Source organism: Trachinotus anak, unplaced genomic scaffold (genome assembly GCF_046630095.1).
Source record: "Trachinotus anak isolate AG129_WGS33_773 ecotype Australia unplaced genomic scaffold, CSIRO_AGI_Tana_v1 ptg000008l, whole genome shotgun sequence".
Taxonomy (NCBI): Eukaryota; Metazoa; Chordata; class Actinopteri; order Carangiformes; family Carangidae; genus Trachinotus; species Trachinotus anak.
In genome coordinates this window covers 19038773-19059457 of record NW_027273859.1, presented here as the reverse complement: position 1 = coordinate 19059457, position 20685 = coordinate 19038773, and the positions used below count along the sequence as shown (strand labels likewise).

Here is a 20685-nt window from a genome sequence, read left to right as displayed (position 1 = left end):
TATGGAGAAATGTCTAACTGATGAAGGTTGGAATGACCACATAATTGAAATGACAACAGTAACGTCAATGATGGCAGGAATGACCTCTCTGACTCTCTTTTTTTTCTGATACACTCCAGCAGTTTTTCTGACTGACTTGTTTTTCTAATGACCTCTCCAACACACAAAAGCATCGGTTGCAGCTACAATGAGTGCATTGTCCAGGATAACCTACATGTCAAGCCTGACTTGCCAGCAAGTGCCACCCACAGCCCGATCTCAGTCCATTCAGCAGTGATGTGTTGTGGTAGCTTCTCCATTTAGCAGTCACTGGTGCCTCTATACCACTTGCGTTAATGTCAATTACATTTATTTATTTTACTTTTTATTTATATATATATATAAAAACACAAACACAAAAAACACAAAAAAACACAAACACAAAAAACACAAAAAAAACAAAACAAAGAAGCACACCTATATTGGTCGAAAAAGGTGTAGCCTGAAGCTACATCTTATTGCAACTTAATTTGCAATAAGCTGTAGCAATTAAAGTAGCATACAATTGCTACTTAATGTAATATAAATCGGCAGCCTCTCACGACAGGTCAGTGTGTAATCGCAGAAAACAGAAACAAGGAGAAACGAAAGGAAAATAAATGTTTCACAACCATGATTGACCAAAAAAAAAAAAAAAGAGAATAAAAAAAAGCTTCCATTGCTACATTTATGTTAATAATCGTATCTCCGTTTTATACCTATGTACCACCATGTTTAAATTTTTTTTATTTATTTACTAAGTAAACAATGCATTCATAATTGATTGTCACATCTCATCCACAGGTTTACCCCTTTGACAGATACGCAGCTTCTTTTTATGTTTGTCCTCACCTTGGCTTTTTGGACAGCCCCTAAATATAGTTTTGTACATTATCTGTGCAGTGTTAAGGTCAATAAGATCATGGGAAAAAAATTAGATTTTTTAAAAAGGAGGACATATATAAATAAGATAATATTATTAGCTATTTTTTGTTACTTAAGACAAATCAACTTAATGCATCATCATGGGTGTCACACCAAATATCATCATTGTCATTAATTAAGTGCTTTCCTGATGGAGTCAGCAGCAGCATTGGGAAAATGTAACTCCTGTTAACATTTCAAACAGGAGCTGGAGGAACCTCCCACTCCCCTGTCCCTCTGCACTTTCACTCTTTCCCTCCCTTTCAATATCACTGCAGGTCCAGAGCTCTTGGACTTCTCAGTGTCTGACTTTTAGAGAAAACAGAGCCACTCAAATATGTCATATAGACAGAGCTATACTTGTATAGTTGCATCCAAAACCTCCTGAATAATAGGGAATGAATCAGCATCTTACTATTGGACTTTTCCATCTGTGGCAAGAAAAAGCACACCGGATACTTTCTTAGGCACACTAGATAAGGATTTGGGATTTTTCTCCCTATCAATTGAAAAAAAAAAAAAAAAAAAAGAAATTTATTCCTGGCTCAAATGGACATGAGACAAAAAAGAAGACTTTCAGGACCTAACTGGGTACACTGAAAAGGTTTTTTACCAAGAGCATTTTATGTTGGTAATACTGTATTTTATCCTGCTGATTTCTTGTGGGAATTTTTCCGTTTGGTTTGTTTTTGGACCTTTCTTTCCTGGTTACTCACTGAATTTCACTCTGTTGCTGAATCACGGAGTTACCAGGGCGGATTTTGTCACAAGGAAGTGTTGTTCACACAGGAAGGCTTTCATTAGAGTTTATTATTTTGGAACTGGAAGACTATTTCTGACTTTGGCTGCAGGTCACAATGCGCTACTATAACAACAACACGGGGATTGTATTTTGGTCGTTTTCTCTTCTGGCTCTTCCTGTACTTCAGTCTGCCAAGATACTGATGGTTTGTCTAATTGGTGAGTAATGGATTGTCAAACTGCCATGTATTAGGGGTAATTGAGATGTTTAGTGTCAATATTTGTTCAGATATATGCGAAGAATAAAGCTCTTACTGCCAGGCTGGGGAATTCTAATGAAGTGAATAAAGTACAGTAACAGATTTTTTTTTTTTAAGTAAATTTGCTACAGTTTGTGTGTTCGTTGTTAATTCTTATAGCATGTTGCAAATAGCAATCCATATGTTCAGATAGCATAGTAAGAGCAGTTATTTTTGGAGATCATTTTGTCTCTCTTCTCTTCTCATCTCCTCTCATCTACTCTTCCAAAGGAGGAAGCCACTACTTGTTATTAGATGAAATTTCTCATAACTTACACCAGCGTGGCCATGAGGTCCGCATGCTCTTGCAACTGGGCAACCCTATTATCACAGGTATACTGTACATGCACTCAAACATACAGATATGGAAAAACATTTTGCGCAACTTTCTCCCTCATTCTTTCTCTGATTTAGTTTCATGTTTAATGTAAAATACTTCCTCCCAGGTTTCTCCTATGAAGGCCGTGCGGACAGTTACCAGATGAGCACCTGGTCCTTAGGAGAGAAATATATTAAAGAATACAATGGCTGGTTCCTGGCGCAACAAACACAGTTTTTACTGGGAAGGTATCCCACAGATTTTACGATTGATGATTATGTTGTGAGAAACAGACAATCATGTTTTGATCTAGAGTCTGGTTTTCCATCAGCATTTTGAGGCTCTGTGTTTTACAGCAGACCGTGATGAAAGTATTTGTCTCTAACAGCATTATATTATGTCAGATTTCTCAACCCCCTTGCTTCCCTGTCTGCCTTCATCTTACTTTCCCATGTTCCCTTCCTCTCTCTTTCTCTCAGGGATAACTTTAGTAACTTTCTAAACTTCATGGGGCACCTGTCCTATCAGTGTGACAAGCTGTTAGGGGACGAAGAGATCATAACTTTCCTCCAGAGGCAATACTTCGACATCACCATCCTTGACGCTTTTAACCCCTGTTCCTTCATTCTGGCAAAAAGACTTGGTACATCTGCCCTTCATATCACTTTGTAGTAATCACTATCATCCTTTTACATCTTTAATAATAACAATACCAATACCAATATCATCTCACTTACATTATTTGCATATTGCAGATGTATTTAAATGTGCTTATCGAAACCTAAATCTAAATAAATCTATCAATAACTACAAATGAATCAACAGCAGTTCAAAAGTTCCATCCACTCTACTCTTGATTTACTCCAGGTGTCCCGTATATAGCTTTCTATCCTGGCACTCTGAACGGTCCTCTGTCCATCGCCCTCCCCAGCCCAGTCTCCTACATCCCAGCCTTCAGCTCCCAGCTGTCCGACCACATGGACCTCTGGGGTCGTGCAAAGAACCTAATTTATTCTTTCCTGGCTCCTGTAGGTAAGAATAGTGTTTCATAGGAGATAACATAGTGTGATTACCTGGCTCGATTAGTGACACATGTCTTCATTGTGCACTGAACCGGTCACTGTTCTATATGAGCACATTTTTAGCTATCATGAATACACTGAATTTACTCTGAATCTTCTCATATCTCATTCTCATTTGCAAATCTCATTCTCCTCGCTCGACCATATTACTACATATTACAAATTTGCACTTACTACCTATCTCTCATTTCACACATTTCTTTTTCAGCTAAGTTTAACATCCACTCATGCTGCCTTTAGCACATCATCAAAATACAGTAATTGATGCTATATGTAAATGTATATGTGTTTGTTTGTGTATGTGTTGTTTGTATTATTTTCAACGAGCCAGAAAGAGCTGTAGCCACTAATATTTACCATGAAATGAATTAAATCTGAATGAAATTCCACAAATATTGGACTTCCAATGTTGGTGCTTTTTTATTGTGTCTTGTATAAAAGGCCAGGAACTTATATGGTCAACATTCAGGGAAGTAGCTGAGCGCCACCTTGAGTCAGGCTCAGCCCCTGGTGGTCTGGAGGAGTTACACCAAGGAGCTGAACTCTGGGCCTTCAACACTGACTTTTCACTGGAGTTCCCTCAACCTCTTATGCCCTACACTGTGCTGGTGGGAGGTTTACTGAATAAACCTGCAGAGCCTCTGGAACAGGTCTGTTTTTTTGATACACATATCTAAATAGGTTAGTTAGATGCAGGATTTCAAAATAACGTGTCTTTTTTCCCTCGCTTTATCTTTCTCACTCACACTGACCTCTGGTCTTTTACTCCTCACTCCACACTCTGCAAACTCCCCTCTACATATTTCCTCTATTGCTCATGCCCCTACCATTTTGATCCCTCAGGACCTTGAGTTGTGGATCTCCAGTTTTGGAGAAGCAGGTTTCATTGTTGTGACTCTGGGATCAATGGTCTCTTCAGTCTCTGTGGACCCTCTGCTTGTGGAGCTGGTAGCTGGTTTCTCCAGGATCCCTCAGGGGGTGATCTGGAGGTAAAAGCCTGACAAATTCATGCAGGCTTAAAAACTATAATTTTATAACATTTCAGTTTTCCATACACATAACACATAACACATAAATAGAGGGCAAAAGACACACACAATATGTTTTTTAAAGTCATGAAAAGATTAAATCAGCCCCCCAAACAAACAAACTTGGTATTTTCAGGATGTTACGGAAGGTTCTTACCCCACAGAGTTTTGTTTGCAGGTATGACCCCGACCGATGGCCATCTCACCTGGACAGACCTCCAAATCTCAGGCTAGTGGACTGGCTGCCTCTTAATGACCTGCTGGGTAGGAACAGTCTGACTCTCTCTCACACTGACCTTTTGTTATAAACATAAAGGCCCATCACAGTATATGGTAGAATGTCAAAAGACTTGTTCATTCTGGGTGCTATGGACTATCTGAAAGCCCAATACAATGAATTTCTGGATAGATTCCCATCAGACACTATCTTTCTGTTTACCTCAGGCCACGAACAAGCACGTGTCTTTATCACCCATGGGGGACAAAACAGCCTGCTCCAGGCAGTGTACCATGCTGTTCCAGTGCTGGGACTCCCTCTGTTTGGAGACCAGTTTGATAATGTGGTTAGGGCTGAAACAAAGGGACTTGGCCTCACCATCAACCCCACACACATCACCAGGGAACTGCTCAGCTCCACTGTTCAAACACTCATTCAGGACATCAGGTATGTGAAAGGACGGCTGGGCATGATTTGTGATTCCAGCAGTAGTACAGAGACGCGTGTCACTACACACTTCTCTTCATTTTTCCCAATCATTTCTCCTTTTCTAGGTTCAAGTCTTCAGCTTTGTCCCTTAGCAGGATCCACAAATCCCATCCTGTCCCTCCAGCCCTTCGACTCATCCAGTGGGTGGAGCACATCCTGCACAGTGGAGGTGGTGCTCACTTAAGGCCTGCTTCACTGACACAACCATGGTACCAGAGATACCTGCTGGACCTGGCGCTTCTTCTCTCCCTGGGCCTTCTTGGACCTGTAGTTCTCTGCTGGACTTTCTGTAGGAACAAGAGTAGCAGGAATAAACGCAAAAAAATACAATAGCAGCACTAAGCGTTTCCGCACAGATACTTCAGATTTATACCTCAGGTCTGTGTCACTTGTTTATCTTGGACTTATTGTATGCTATACCATGCTGTACGTGAGAAATTTTGAAAAATGACCCCTACTACCCTTAAATCCTGCAAATGTTGAATGAATAAGCCATGTTTGTTGTAACTGATTCATATAATTCATCTTTAACTACATTAAGAAATAAACAACAAAAATATAGCTTAAAAAGAGTCAATAATCGCATGGGAGGCCACACAAAGCAAAAAAAAATACAAATGTTTGACTTAAAAAGAAAAAGTGGTCCCTGATGGCATTAACACTGTTGCTCAGCTTAGCTTTTCACAGAGTACTGTATGTAAACAGAAGAATTTCCAGTTTTACCTCAGTGGAATACCCCTAATGCCAAGTTTCCTGCCCTCTCCCCTCCCAGCGCCGTCATGTCTACCAGACACATCATTTGCACTGCAGTGCCACATTGTCCAACACCTCTGTGCTGTTTTGACCTGGCCACACCACAGCGGGGGTGGTAAACAGTACACAAACACACACACACATGCACCCTAATTAAGTCATGTTTTTGTGCTTTTGTGTTGTTGCATGTTTTCAAAATGGCAGCAAAGCACGTTATAGTAGATAAATGAGTCTTTTGTGTGCTGTAATTGTCTGGTTTAGGTACAAATGAGTAAACAATGTATGTTGAGCTTTACAAAATACACCTGAATTCTCTCTGTGTGCATATGTGTGTGTGTTTGGGGCAGCATTACGGTCTACCTGCCCTTCAGTTATTAACCACCAGCACCACCTGCAAGTCTCAACTCTGACCCCCACACCCGCCTCTGCTGGTTTCCACTGAGTCTCCTTCGACTCTCTGAACCAGACACAAAAGCACACAGCAATGTTCACGGTCAGCGCTCAAGCCAGTGTGGAGGACAGACCAGGCCGTTTTAGGACCCCCCCCCTCTCTGTTCTGACCTCTCTCCCACTCCTCACATCTGTGTTGAGGGTTAGCAGGGAGGAAAATATAGATTATCAAGGAAATAATGACCAATTAGGAAGGCTTTTCTTTGTCTATTCAGCTGTCCTTTCATTCATTCCTTCCCTGCATTTTATTTGTCTATTTGTCTGGCAGTTGCAGGTGCCAGTGAGTCTTCCTCTGTCTCACACGCAATCCAAGACAAGCAGAGCAAGGCAGCCAAAGCATGACAAGAAAAAAAAAGAAAATGGCAAAAAAACAAACTTTGATGAAGCAGAGGAAAGTGGCAGAAACAGAACGAAGCAAAGGAGAGGAGAAACAACTGTCCAAACAGTGATAAACTGTGACACTTTTGGTAATTTTAACAGTGTAAGTGCATTTAAATTAAAGCTCTGTTTTTCCATTTTGGTTTAAGTTGGAATTGCAATCAACTACATTTTATTTACAGTCATGACACTTTGTGTGGATCAGTTTTCAGAACAACAGTTATCCTGTAGTGACAATATCAAAAGTAAAAGGACGTAATGATAATTGCATCACAATGTTATTTACAAATATTAATAGTAATGTGAAGGTTGTAGAGGTTTTGTTCAGGAAGAGATGTAACAGCTTAGATTTGATTTTTTTCTAAATGTGGGAAAAATACAACATACATGGTGTTAAATGTGAACATCTGGTTTCGTGTCTAGTAGCATGTTCACATCTTGATGAGTTGTGTCTCAGTAATAATGAATGGCAGAATGAAGGTGGGAACTGGTTGATTTGGAACTGAGAGCAAAGCTTTGTGGCTGAATGTGTTCTGAAATTATTGAAGGATAAAAGACTGGCCTGAGAACAACTGAGATTTCAAAGAGGAAATAAATAAATCTGATAGACTCCAATGTAAACCTCTGCTATTGTCTCAGTGATTTCCTAGATAGTAACAGTTCAAATGAAAGACACTGTAGTGGGGGTATAACTGCCTGAATGTTATGTATGTAATGGAATTGCTAGGGTTTTAACCAGTTTGTGTTTTTAATGCTCAAATCTGTGTTGTCTGTGGGTTAGAGCCCCATCTAGTGACCTGAGAAAAAGACTGCTGAGTCTTTAGCACTACTTGTATGTCACACAGAAATTAAATAACAAAGCACATTTATTTAAATACTGTAGTTAAAATGACAGCTTTTAGGCTCTGGCATGTTAATAACCTATGTGTCTGCTCCACTAAATTCACTCCATTTTTCTGGCCTCTGTATTCAGCTACTTTGCAGATAAAGATTTTATATGAGAGCTGCATTTTGGAGGCTGTAGCTTCTGGTTGAATTGCATTTCAAGATGTTTCAAATATTTAGTCTCTCCTCATTTATATAGCTTGGACTGGAAATGAGTCCTTACATTTTATTTTATTAAAAGAATTCAGAAAATGTACACTAGAATAAAGATATTGATTTTAATTAAAAACAGGTGTCTGTATTCTTACTGCAAGTATTTTAGGCCAAATATTTTTATAATAATGAGTTTTTTCAGCCAAAACTTAATAAAGTAGTTAAATATGACAAATATTGCAGTTCACATATTAAAGCATTGGTGTTAATAACCCTATTATACATATAATAATGGGAAAGTAAGCTACTTTTACTTAATATGTTACTTGCTTTTGGTATATTTTGCTGATAATACTTTTGCAGATTTTGAATGCAGGACTTTTACTACTGTTACTTGGTGATCTAAATATTCCATCCCTGATAATGACTACTTTTACATTTTTTCAGACTTTTATTTTATTTTGATTTTGTATTTTGCATGTAGAACCTCTACATCTAACGGAGTGTGGTATTGCTACTTTTATTTAAGTAATTGATCTGGATTTTAATTTTTAATTTATTTTTTTTTTTAATTTATATTTATTATAAAAAGTACTACTTGTTTTATTCGGCGTAGCACTGTTTATCAGAAGTTTTTTTTTAAATGAAATGTCATATTTAAAATTGTCCATCGGCTGCCATGAGGGCGCCATTTAATTTTTAGAGGATGTTGTTCATAAGAGGCTTGTGACACACACAAATCTGATTGGTCAGAGCGCTGCAGTCCGATTGGTCAATGCTGACAGCGTGGGCGTGGCCAGACGTCAATGTTTAGGTAGTCCACTGTCCGTGTATGTAACCGCAACCAAGGACTCTGCAATGTGATTTCCTGACATTGATTTGTTTTCATCCCGTTTCACCCGCTGTCTTCGCCACATTATGCCCCAGCTTTCATCATGGGGAATCACTAGCAGGTGAAACACGGAAGAAACCGAGGAAAAAGCCGGGATGGCAGGCGCCTTTGGTTTCAAAGGCTGCCAGAAAATTCGAGGTCCGCAGATCAGAAATCTGTTGGAGGCGAAGGACTTCTTTCTCTTCGACTGCGACGGGGTCATATGGCACGGAGAGAAGGCGATATCGGGCGCGGCGAAGGTGGTGAATTCGCTTATCCGACACGGAAAAAACGTGGTGTTCGTCACCAACAACTGCACCAGGCCCCGGGAGAATTATGTGCACAAGTTTTACCGGCTGGGCTTCACCGACGTGATGCTGGAGCAGATCTTCAGCTCGTCCTACTGCTCGGCTCTCTACCTGAGAGACGTCGTCAAGGTCTGCGGCCAGGTGTTCGTCATCGGCTGCGACGGACTGCGCAGGGAGCTGCAGGAGGCGGGCATCCCCTGCGTGGAGGAGGCGGATGATCCGGACGCCACCATCTACGACTGCGCCTTGGCTCCGGACGTCAAGGCGGTGCTGGTGGGACATGACGATAAACTGACTTTTCTCAAACTGGCCAAAGCTTCGTGCTACCTGAAGGACCCGGAGTGTCTGTTCCTGGCCACCGACAACGACCCCTGGCACCCTCTGTCAGGTGGAAGGATACTCCCAGGTATGGCGGCGGTGATGCTCATTGAAGCCTGGCTCGGTTTAATCCAGGTCATTGAGGTCCAGCTCTGCACAGTCCTGCTCGACTCAGGAAAGTGCAGGACCTTTCCAGTGTAATTGGACATTGTATTATTGCCAACAGGGATAGATTTATGATAGGGCCTACTGAGCACAGGCCCACACGCAAAGGGGTCAAAGGGCCCTGAGCCAGAGCCTCAGTTTGATATTAATTATTACTTCATACAGTATTTTTTTTAAATACAGCTGCACATTGTACCTATACTTCAGATGCAGTAATCTTTATTATATATTAGAAAAGCAATTTAAGTGAGTGACATATTATAATTATATGCTCCTTTTGGTATTTTGTATATCTGTGAAGAGGCTGTTGGTGTGAATCTGCAGTGACAGGCCGATCTGGGCTTTCGACAGCCACTCTTTATGTCCAGCATAAACACAATATTTTCAACAACCAACAGCAGAACTTCGGAGTAAAGGTTAAGCTGCACATTCTAGCTGCATTTCTGCTGCATTAAACACTTCTTTTGTGAAAAATACAAACAGACATGGTGTTTGCTGGGAGGGTGGGGGCATTGACTGCCATTCTTCTCATTCTGTGTACATTGTTGATGTACCCCATCATCTGCAAGGGGCCTACCATGTACACTACATGCAACAGGCTACACATGGCAGCTTCATGAGAGTACATTTAGCCTAGAGTCCAGGACACTAAGCAGTACCCCTGTGCTGAAATAGCATCTGGCCACAGGTCTGTGTCAGTTTGTGTTAACACATATTTATTTAGGAATGAATGTGCATCATGTAAGTGCAGCACAAAGTGATATTTTACAGGTATTAAAACTATTTTGCAGGGTCTCAACATTAGGTGATAACATAGCAGCCTGGTGGCCTGAAGGGTTTAAGATACTCACCATTTAATCTTAAGAGCCCTGGTTCAAGTTCAGCCTGGGGTCTTTGCTGCCTCTCTCCTCTCATTTCCTGTCACCTCCCTACAGTCACAAAGACAAAAATTGCCCTCCAAAATATTGAAAAGATTATGCAATAATGCAGGACTTGCCTGAATAGCTTTAGCCTCAGCAGTGTGTGTGTGTATGGAGTAATCAAAAGTAATCAAAAATCAACTGACACAAAGCGTCAGGGTCCCAGGAAGTGTGAGGCCCCAGGGCAATTGCCAGTTTTGCCTGATCCATCTTAAGTTTCAGGAACCTGCAAATCGATTTTAAAGTTGCACTGAAATGAACTGAAACCGGTGGCTCCCTGGAAAATTGCAATACTGCATTACAAAATCTGAAAGTAATAAAGCCTTTTGTGTGCTGTACTGTGTGAGATTAGCAGCAGTGGGTTAGCACTTGCAAAACCACTGTCACATAATTAAAACCATTAATTAACATTGCAGAATAAATCTCCCTGCATCTGTCTCTTGTGCTGGTGTATGCGACAAAATGTGTGTGTTGCTGTGGCACAAAGACAAAATAATCACTGCAGATAGTGACGCACAACACACAATATCTCATTTGCCTCCAAACATAACTGAAGGAGAGGGACAGGATGTCTCTGTAAGATACACTTTCATCTGACCTTTCTCTTATCTTAACCCCCGGCAGGTTCTGGCTCCCTCACTGCAGCCCTGGAGGTGTCCTCAGGCCGCAAGGCCACTGTGATCGGCAAGCCCAGCCGCTTCATGTTTGAGTGCATCTCCAGTCAGTTCAGGGGGGTCGACCCTGCCCAGTGCCTGATGGTCGGGGACCGCTTGGAGACAGACATGCTGTTCGGGTCCAACTGCGGCCTCGACACCATGCTCACCCTCACCGGCGTGTCTCAGATCGAGGAGGCCCAGGAGTACAGGAATAGTGAGCTGACCACCAACCACAGCTTGGTGCCCGACTATGTGGTGGACACCATTGCTGATTTCTTACCTGCTTTTGAGGAACTGGACGAACAGAGCAATTGATGAGTCCTTTCGCCTCTAGTATGGAGCGCAGATTGCTTCTACTACATTTCAAGTGCAATGTTTAGTCTGCGTTTGCAAAAAAAAACACTCGTTCCAATCCACAGTTATCAAAACCCATCAGTGTTCCTCAGTACCAAGGCGCTGTTTGATGTGACCAAGAAATGCTTAGGCCAGAATATTCTCCTCAAAATAATCACAGTAATCCAGTGCATACCTCAGTGTTTCTTATAGTGTTGTGCCCATTTGTGACTTGGCAGTTCTTGTTGCTGTAAGTGTTTATATATGAATATACTGCACTTTCTTGTTCATGAAGTTCATAGGTCGTGTTTGATATTGGGGTTTTGAACATTAAGAGGTATTTTTGTAAAGCCATGAATTGTTCTGTAATGGAATTCATGTGTTTAGGAGCTGGTTATTTTATTTTCTGCCAAAGAGGCAGACGTGTGCTTACCAACACAGAATTGTCTCCTCATACATATTTGCCTCGGTGTGACTTCTTGACTTAATTCATGCTAAAGGGGAGAAAATAAAGTGTGTGAGCTTTTCTCAGCTCTGGTAGACACTGAAACGACAATCTGCCAGTCAGACAAGTGAAGTGTATTTTCACTTTTGGCCTTTCTGTCATGTCTGAACTACTTGTGCCAATATTCATCTGAGTGATTAACAGCTTACTGAACTGATCTTATAGTTAGGAAAGCAGCTGCACATTAAAAGTGGCCAATCATACCGCACTGTTGTGAAATTTCAATGTTGTTAATGTTTACCATATAGAGCATGCCAACTACGGTAACCACAATAAATACTTAAAATTAAGTCTGTATGATGTTGTTCATCTGTTGAAGACAATGATGTCCTGTTGTTGCAAAAGTCCTTTTCTTCTGCTTGTTTAGGGTCTTCACATCTACATCAAGCATGATAAGAACACCACAATCAAAATACAATGATCTTTTTAATTGTTTAAATCCAGTAGTTCACATGAACTCAGTACTATTTCAATGTGACATCCAGCATCTTTTCAGTTTTATTACAGTGGAAAGCAAAGGAACCTTCCAGTAGTTTTTTTTTTTCTATGAACCAAAGCCTCATAGTTGGATTTGGGTATGGTGGTATTGCAAGTGAAGTTCAGACAAATTATAAGACAAAATTAAAAATCTGGAGCTGGTATATTGTTAAAACCAAGGTTTAACAAAAACAAGTCTGTAAGGTATAGTTGTGGCGCAAGTACAGTAAATAAGGAAAACCCAGAATCTATGAAATACAATCAAGATTTAACATCTAAAAAATAAACATATGTACATTTTAACAGGATTTATGCAATACTTTATTCTACATCATGTCTCATGTGGCATTAGGTTCTCTTGTGCTGAGGAACATTAAAAGACACACACTGATCTCCAACAGATAAGGACTTTGGTTGAATTGATTGAGTTGCTTCATGTCACTCTGGCCCACCACGCTGTGGAAAAGAAAAAAAAAAAAGATTACAAATCTGTTTGGTTTAACAGGGCCAACTTATTCAGTCTAAATGCTCTGGACACAGTCTAGTATGTAGGTGGTCAGTTCTACCCCTCACCTGGATGTAGTCCATTTCATCCACTGCCAACGGTCTCCTGCGGTACCTTGCAGGGAGTAACTGAATAGAGGCCAGCGTGTCTGGCGTGCCAGGGATTGGGGTAATAGGTCTCGATAACGGAGGCGCTGCTGCGGCTGAAGGGGTTGCGTTGTGTTGTGGAAAGTTAACTGCTAATGTTTTCAATGCCTCTTGGGCTAGAAAAGGAAGGGAAAAAATTATTTCTGTCATGCAATTCAGGAAAAACCTAAACGATCATAAATCATCGGTATAGTGTAAAAGGACACTGTAAAAAATGTCTGATCTTAAAAATCTATAATTTGCCAAACTGGAGAGACCTTGCTGAAAAAACCTGAACTTAAAACTACTACTCGGCAGTTAGGGACAAAAATGAGAAACTTCACCGCAAAACAAACTAGTAGAGAAGACACTGAATACATAACAAAGAGCATATAGGGCAGGTTTTAGAGCAGACTCACCATTAGGCCTAGGCATCCCTTGTCTGTTGGGGAACTTGATTAGAGGAGCATGAGGCCGTACGGCCTGAGGAAACACACAGAAAATCAGGCAGCTGTGTCATTTAACACTTACAGGTAAGTTAACAGGTCGGTTCATCAAAATCAAGAAACATACTGTATTCTCCCACCTCCCACATGTTATATCTGACCTATATATGCAGACAGTCTCAGGTTTAGATCTTGAGATTTGATAGATTTTAAAGAAGCTGCCACCAGTGTCTCAGTAACAGATACCTAAAACAAGTATGGTGGTTTCTTTGTGGTTTTGGTTTTGATCTGTTAATGATGGAGCTTCAAATTGTGACAGCTGAGGCAGAAAATGTAGCTAAAAGTACAGGTGTTCTCATCCATAAAGGAGCTGATATTTTAAGTAACTCAACTGGTTCATTTAACCAACAGAAAAAGATTACCACACAAAAAGTTGGCTGACTGGTTAACAGTCTAAGTCATTTCTCAAAAATCTTCTCTAAAGCAATTACTTGCTACATTTCACTCACTTATATCCCTGTAAACTGAATATATTTGGATATTGAACATTAGTTTGAAGAACACAAAGCAAATCAGACGACAGCATCAGACACTAATAAGCAAATTACCGACTAATGGAAAAAAAAAAAATAACCAAAAGATGAATCAATAATGAAAACAGTCCCAACTCAGACTGTGTGTACAGCTACTGGGAAACAAAGCTTTTAAGCGAGAGGACAGGACAAAATGACTGAATAACTATCGACAATTTGTTTTCTGTCCCTTTCTGTCCTGTGGCTATTTTAGGTCAATATCAGCTCTGGACAAAGTTAGCTACCTCCTCAACAGATGTGACTGCTGCAGTGACAGACTGGGCTAATGCCGCAGCCAAAACAGTGAACATATCGCTTAACTTTAACATCCACATAGCCAGTAAAAGGCGTTTCTGCTTCTGCCTCAACAGGAGTAAATACATGACATGACTGTGAGTTTGCGGTGAAACAAGGACATCAACAAGGGTACGAGGATTTGTCACCCTAAGAGGCCTCACCGCCACCGGCGCTCAAACCATGCAGAACAACAGAAAACACAAGCGACACTTTATGTCCTACACTTCAGAGCACAACACATACATGTCCAGGGTAATTAAAACCCCGGGGGCAACGTTACCTGAATAACTCGAGCGGCTGGAGCTGCCATTTTGGAGCTGACTTTGCTCCCCATGACGACCTCACAGATTCACTTCCGGTATGAAAAGCTCCTTGTAGTTGTCCAAACACACCACAAGATGGCGCCGTTGCTACGCTACACAACGAAGCTTACACCATAACATACACCGTGGTGCGCAGGATGCAGGTTATGGTAATAGTGCAGAGGGGAAATGTGCCTGCCTGCTACAGCCTAAAGATGACAGGTAACAATACAAGACTAAGGTTACTCATATTAATAAATATATTTAAGACCAGCAGATGTTAATTCATAATTTGACCTTAAAATGTGGAGTCTATTATCAGCTGCACCTTACCTCTAGCTGTATCTGCACCTTAGTGATTGTGGCCAGCAGCCGATGAATGTGTGAATGTCCCGCTAGGCCAGTTCTCAGGCCATGCTACAGCCTAAATCCGTCCGGGTTGTAAGTTAGCCTCCTGTCAAAACAAGGACACACAAAAATAGACAAATCAAAGACCTTATTCCGCTACAAAGCAAATCCAGTCGAGGTCCTGTAAGGCTCCAGAGAGTTTTATTCCCCGTAAAGCGAATACATGGCAAGAATAATGTCTGTGTGATGACTGAACATGTCAATACAGGACCACTGTGCTGAGCAAAGACAAATATCATACCCTATCTTTAATTTCACTTCGCCCTCTGAGAAAAGGGTCACTGGATCAGGTGGTCGAAGCTCGTCCAATCAAAGACGAGAAAAGCAGCAGAGATCTTTTATATGAGAAGATGTGTCACTACCAGGAAACTCAGTGCGCTTTAAATACACTAAGTCATCTAATACATCCATGCTACTGCATGATTATTTTCATTTTTGCCTCAGACACCCAGAAACGAACCAAGTACTTTCAAGCTGACATGACAAGAATTTTGGTGATTGATTAAGTCATTTTTGAAATAAAAATACCATATTTGCCAGTTTCCCAGTTTTCTACAATAGTAAACTCTAAATTCTTGGGTTCTTTGACAAAGTATATATATATATATATATATATATATATATATATGAATCAATTGATTAAGCAGTTGATCAGTTGTGAAAAATGATCTTTGGTTGCAGTCCTGCGATGAAACAAATTATGATGACATAAAGAGTCTACCAGAGAGTAAAGCAGGGGCTTTAGGCACCCCTGTGCATCTAGTGCCCCTGGGCTATTGCCCACTTTGCATTGTTGGTAATCCAGTCATGGCACAAGTAAATAGCATATACATAATACATATATAATAGGTCACATATACAGCATAAAAAATGCTGAGTAATACTCTTCAGTGAAGAGTAAACTGATCTTAATCTGATCTTTTAGACTCAATGGAGTACCCCTTTAATACAAATATACCACCTTTGAACAGGAAGTACTGTCGAGCAAGACTTAATTGCTTTGTGCAGACTAAAATTCTGGGAACACTTGAAATAAAGGGTACTGCTAGCTGTTGGAGCATCTTTTCCACAATGCTCTTTGTAAACGTGGTCAAGTATATGGGCCATGATACTATAATACCGCCATCTACTGGATGTAATCCAGATCTAATTCATGCTTTGAAGCTTGAACATGTTGAAGTCTACATTATATTTGTCCATGCATTAATAGTTGTTTTCGATATGTTGTTAATTCAAAAAAACAGGATTTTTCTCCTTAATTCGATTTTTCTCCAGGATTCCAATGGAGGGCAGGGGGGTCTGACCCCCCTGTTTAAAGCTTGGACTGTTGAAACATTTAATATCAATTTAATTTAATGTTTACATTATTTAATTTAATATAATTTAATTATAATTTAATAGAATATCCATTTAACATTTAATATAATTCGCACCCTGGATAACACATTTGTTTGTGTGCATGGTACAATGATCAACAGCTACAGATGATGGTGCTGATAAAGCAGAGATAGAAAATACCCCCCACCCTGCTTTCTCACACCCACCCACCCACAGCAAAAAAATACAGTAGAGTAACCAATTCACATTTTATTTGATCTTCTTTTATTAAACAAACTGGTCCAGAGTCATGGAAAACAAAAAGGTCCCGATCTTAACATGCGCCGACTCCTAACTTGAGATACCACTGTGGCTGCACACAAACTTCAGTTTTACAATCAACAGATGTACAGAACAGCGCCAGTCCCAAGTGAGGATTCTGCCCCTGACATTGTGTTTGTTAGGTGGAGCACTGTTTACAGAGAGTGAAAACCACTGTGCAGCATCAGCAGCTCCACATCACGGCTGTTTGACTCAGCTCTGCTGCCAGGTCTGAAGGAGACAGACTGACTCAGTTGGTCTTTGACCTGTTGAACAGCTGCTTGAGTTGGTCCTGAGAGGTGGCCTCTCTCTGCTGCATGAGATCAGAATGGCCCTTAGTAACACCCCAGCCATCAGGGACAGACATGGAGGGACACTGGGGACGGCCGGAAGCTGGCCTCAGGTTCTCCCAGTAGTCACGACGGGCTCTGAAAGAGACACAAATACAAGAACACTCGTACCTGTTGCCACTCACTGATACTGAGGAGCCAGTATTTCACATTTCACTGAGTGACAGATGAACATACCTGGCTCTGACCCAGGGCTTGGTGTGCATCTCCAGACCAGCACCCCAGTTGCCGTGCTTCTCAGATGCAGCTGGGAGGCTGCCTCTCTCAGGGGCCAGCTCCTCTGCCACAGCCCTGATGTGATAAGGCTCAAATCCACAGCAGCCGCCAATGAAGTGAATGCCAGCATTGTAGGCCTCTCTGGCGTACTTGTGCATGTCCCAGCGGGTCAGGATCCTGGGCTCCAGACCTGACAGAAGATTCACTGTTATATACCTATGATCGCAGGTTGGTTGCTTTTGGTGCAATCGTGTATTTCTGTGTGGAATGGTTGACATTGCCACAGTGTAATGCAGCACAGCAGCGTATATAAAGTATTATTTTTATGTTGTAATTTAATACATGATTACAGTAACTGAATGGTGAAATTTAAATGCAACTCAGTGTTTTATTACCGAAGGGGAACTCAGGCAGATCGATGAATCCCTGACAGTTGCAGTCGGGGGTGTGGTATGCCAGGGGCTGCACCATGTAGTGAGCCTTCAGCCCAGCCTTCTCCACTCCCTCCTTCATCATCTTAACAGCCTTCACACAGGTCATGGGGTCAAAGTGGCAGTTGACACCAACAATCTGGGCACCTACAGAGGAACATGCATTGGTGTGAGCTGACTGTTACTGATAAGAACACAAGTAGGAAAAACAACACTAACTGTTGTCAGCTGTGGTTGCAAGGTTTGTGTTGAATCTATATAAGACATTTAGAATTTGGTTCATTCCTTTTAACGGTCAACGTTTCAGAGTCTGTGACTGGACATAACATCCACTGGACACAGTTTTGGGATGTGGGCTGGTCCCATTCTTTAATCCATATAGACTAAAAACCCTTGTCATATCTCATGTCTACCAGTTAGAGCTGTCCTTGCTATCATAATAAACACTGCCTAGTCACACCACAGAGAGGTCATGTTAGGACTAGATGAGCTAATATGAACAAGTTTAAAGTTGAATCTCAAATACCATGCTTCTCTTATATTTACTTCTTGCTATCAAAAACCAGAATTCCAATGACTATTTAGATAATCTATTAAGAAAGGTTTGTGCTATCTCTTTATAGTTGACATAGACCAACAGCAAGTTGCATGGGTATAATGAAGAGAACTGAACCCACCGGCCTTCACCAGCCTGACAGCACACTCTGCAGGAGAGACACCGTGCATGTCTCCCTCTGGTCCGATACACATAGAAGCAGCCACTGGCTTTCCAGTCTCCTTCAGCACCTCCACAGCCCACACGGCCTCTTCAACATGCTCAAAGTACTGGAGGACGGAGGTACCAGTCAAACCACGTTTCTCTTAACGTAATGTTAGAAAGGAATAAATTCAGTTGCCTCTATGGTTAACTCTACCTCAGCAATCAGGAAGTCCACGTCTTTCTTGATGAACACATCCAGCTGTTTCTTGAAGATGGCCTTCACTTCAGTCTCACTCTTGCAGCTCAGGTAGGATGGAGTCTGACACACTCCTCCGGCAACCATGGCGTCGCCCTCATTGGCAACCTCACGGGCCAAATCGCAGGCGGCCTCGTTGATCTGAGCTCCCTGCAGAAAGAAGCCGATTCATGGTGAAACAAAGGTAAAAATCAAACAGACGACCCTCGTACATGTTAAATAATGTGACTGGTATCTCTGTAAAGAGTGGAAATTAAGATGACCAGTTTTTAAGATTGCTTCTACATTACTTTGTGAGTGACATATCTTCATAAAGGAATTCCTGTTCACCTGTTTTCCATGCACAGATGATATTTTTATTCTATACTCTGCTTATTCCTATGAAAGTGGGGTGATGTTCCATTTGACTTACAGTGAAGGTGAGCTTGTTGCCTCTGTTCTCCAGTTTGTCATCACTGGCGTAGAAGGTGAAGGTCTGCATAACGTTGGCCCCGGCCCTCAGGAACTCCCTGTGCAGCTGTCTCACTGAGAATATTCAAATAAACAGATTGCATTATAAGACAAACATATTAGCAAATCTAAAGTATGACTCACAATGCATAAAGAGTGACAGTGAAGAAGCCATTTGAAGTTGAAATAGAGTATTAAAGTTGGTAAAAAAGCTTATCCCCACCTGCTTCAGGGTGCTCTGCAGCGGCCTCAGGGGTCCAGGGACCAGCCTTCACGTAGCCTCTCTTCTCCAGGGCAAACACGAAACCTCCATCGCCAATCACGATCTCGCCAGCGTTAAGACGCTCCAAGATTCCCTGTGATGATGGATCAGTGTGAGCTCGGCATGATGTAGACTGAATATGACTAGATCAGTCAGATTGGAGATGAGCCACTGAGGCCAAAGGGTCTGCAGGTTTTCATTCCAAAAACACCTGACCGCAGCTGATATTAATGTATATCTATGCATTATGCCTCTTGCAAAGTGGTTCCCCAAGTTCAGTGCCCAACCCCCCACCCACGACTCTGAGTCATCAAGAACAGCACATGTCTGAGAACAGCTGCACTGCTTCTACTGACTGATAGACCCGCACCTTTTCATTCCGGTATGCTTCGCTGTTAAAGTAAAAATTCAGACTTTGTGTAACCATTTAGGCCGCCTCACTCTGAAAAGCCTTTATTTATTACACCTTAGACTTTGCATGCGTAAAATGCATTTGCAATTAAATTCAGTCATGAAGTGCAAACTCTTGAGCAAGTAACAATCAATGTAAAGATTTTTGAATTCTCTGCAGTGGCACTGGATATTCTTAATTATTTATTTATCAATCTATATTATTATTTATCAATTTATGTATTTGAATCTAAGAAAAGTTCCATCTGGTGTGCCCTCATGTCATGAACCCTTGCCAGATCCCACACTGAGAGTCAGATTTGAAAGTAAAAAAAAAAAAATGCACCGGACGAATCTTAGAAATTCTACAATAATACGACAAGAGTGACAGTGAGAGGTCCAGAGGAGTTTTCATCAAGATGTTTTTAAAGTCACTTTTTTATATCTGCATAGTGGTGTTATTGCTCCTATCGCTCTGGGAGCAGTTGGAAGCAGAGAAATGTGACCTGACACGCCAGTTGTGCAGAAGATACATAAGGAAGGCTGTAGCCCTCTGCCCAGAATACACACCACACAAAAACACAACCATAAATATGCAGTGTCTCCCCCAGCAGCCCCCCCCCCCCCAAGTTTGGAGCTCAAGTAGACATCCCACATCTTACTATTGGCACTCCATAATAAGAAGCACTTTTCTATGGACATTCTGCAGGATGGTCCTGATAGCATACTTTAGACAAAACTCCACACGTACCTTCTTTGCTGGTGCCATAATCCTGAAGCTGTGTGGACCCCTGACTGCTCAGACTTTGAGGAGCTGAAGTGACATTAGAGAGGTGCAGAGAGCCTCTATAAATCCCACTGACGTAGGGGAGGGGTTTCGGTAAGAGCTGCTCTGATTGGCAAGGGGCAAGTTACACAATGGCAATGTTTACTCCTTCCCCTCCCCTCTGGAGCTGAATGAGAGTATTGTGAATGTGTGCTACTAGTTTGGTCCGGATTAATTATGGCTGTCGGTGTGTTTATCTGTGGGGTGTCTGTTTTTTTGACC

General features: G+C 41.5%; 4 protein-coding genes across 7 annotated transcripts; 2 read left to right on the top strand and 2 right to left on the bottom strand.

The window, feature by feature from the left end:
* The first annotated feature begins 442 nt into the window (after nucleotides 1-442).
* Nucleotides 443-7692, top strand: LOC139624284 (UDP-glucuronosyltransferase 3A1-like). Of its 2 annotated transcripts, XM_071483292.1 has the most exons (11): nucleotides 443-1902; nucleotides 2214-2315; nucleotides 2429-2549; nucleotides 2781-2944; nucleotides 3169-3333; nucleotides 3825-4033; nucleotides 4227-4372; nucleotides 4590-4675; nucleotides 4856-5075; nucleotides 5183-5495; nucleotides 5890-7692. In XM_071483292.1, the coding sequence occupies exons 1-10, from the start codon at nucleotides 1800-1802 to the stop codon at nucleotides 5448-5450; spliced, it is 1584 nt and encodes a 527-aa protein (XP_071339393.1). In that variant the 5' UTR covers nucleotides 443-1799; the 3' UTR covers nucleotides 5451-5495; nucleotides 5890-7692. The 2 variants fall into 2 exon arrangements, with proteins under 2 accessions (XP_071339393.1, XP_071339392.1); XM_071483291.1 differs by having other exon boundaries at nucleotides 444-1902; nucleotides 5183-7692.
* An 842-nt stretch (nucleotides 7693-8534) lies between these two features.
* Nucleotides 8535-12102, top strand: pdxp (pyridoxal (pyridoxine, vitamin B6) phosphatase). Its single transcript, XM_071483280.1, has 2 exons — nucleotides 8535-9321; nucleotides 10943-12102. Exons 1-2 carry the CDS (start codon nucleotides 8724-8726, stop codon nucleotides 11287-11289), a joined length of 945 nt encoding a protein of 314 aa, XP_071339381.1. The 5' UTR covers nucleotides 8535-8723; the 3' UTR covers nucleotides 11290-12102.
* A 117-nt stretch (nucleotides 12103-12219) lies between these two features.
* On the bottom strand, nucleotides 12220-15213 carry kgd4 (alpha-ketoglutarate dehydrogenase subunit 4). 3 transcript variants are annotated; one of them, XM_071483282.1, is made up of 6 exons: nucleotides 15186-15213; nucleotides 14870-14990; nucleotides 14515-14745; nucleotides 13339-13402; nucleotides 12863-13056; nucleotides 12220-12745 (listed from the first exon to the last, which is right to left on the bottom strand). In XM_071483282.1, the coding sequence occupies exons 3-6, from the start codon at nucleotides 14566-14568 to the stop codon at nucleotides 12728-12730; spliced, it is 330 nt and encodes a 109-aa protein (XP_071339383.1). In that variant the 5' UTR covers nucleotides 14569-14745; nucleotides 14870-14990; nucleotides 15186-15213; the 3' UTR covers nucleotides 12220-12727. The 3 variants fall into 3 exon arrangements, with proteins under 3 accessions (XP_071339383.1, XP_071339382.1, XP_071339384.1); XM_071483281.1 differs by lacking the exon at nucleotides 15186-15213 and having other exon boundaries at nucleotides 14870-15163; XM_071483283.1 differs by lacking the exon at nucleotides 15186-15213 and having other exon boundaries at nucleotides 14888-15163.
* A 1303-nt stretch (nucleotides 15214-16516) lies between these two features.
* On the bottom strand, nucleotides 16517-20509 carry LOC139624277 (betaine--homocysteine S-methyltransferase 1-like). The gene is made up of 8 exons (XM_071483274.1): nucleotides 20389-20509; nucleotides 19209-19341; nucleotides 18948-19060; nucleotides 18494-18685; nucleotides 18257-18404; nucleotides 17544-17726; nucleotides 17110-17338; nucleotides 16517-17010 (listed from the first exon to the last, which is right to left on the bottom strand). The coding sequence occupies exons 1-8, from the start codon at nucleotides 20404-20406 to the stop codon at nucleotides 16833-16835; spliced, it is 1194 nt and encodes a 397-aa protein (XP_071339375.1). The 5' UTR covers nucleotides 20407-20509; the 3' UTR covers nucleotides 16517-16832.
* Nucleotides 20510-20685: the final 176 nt, after the last annotated feature.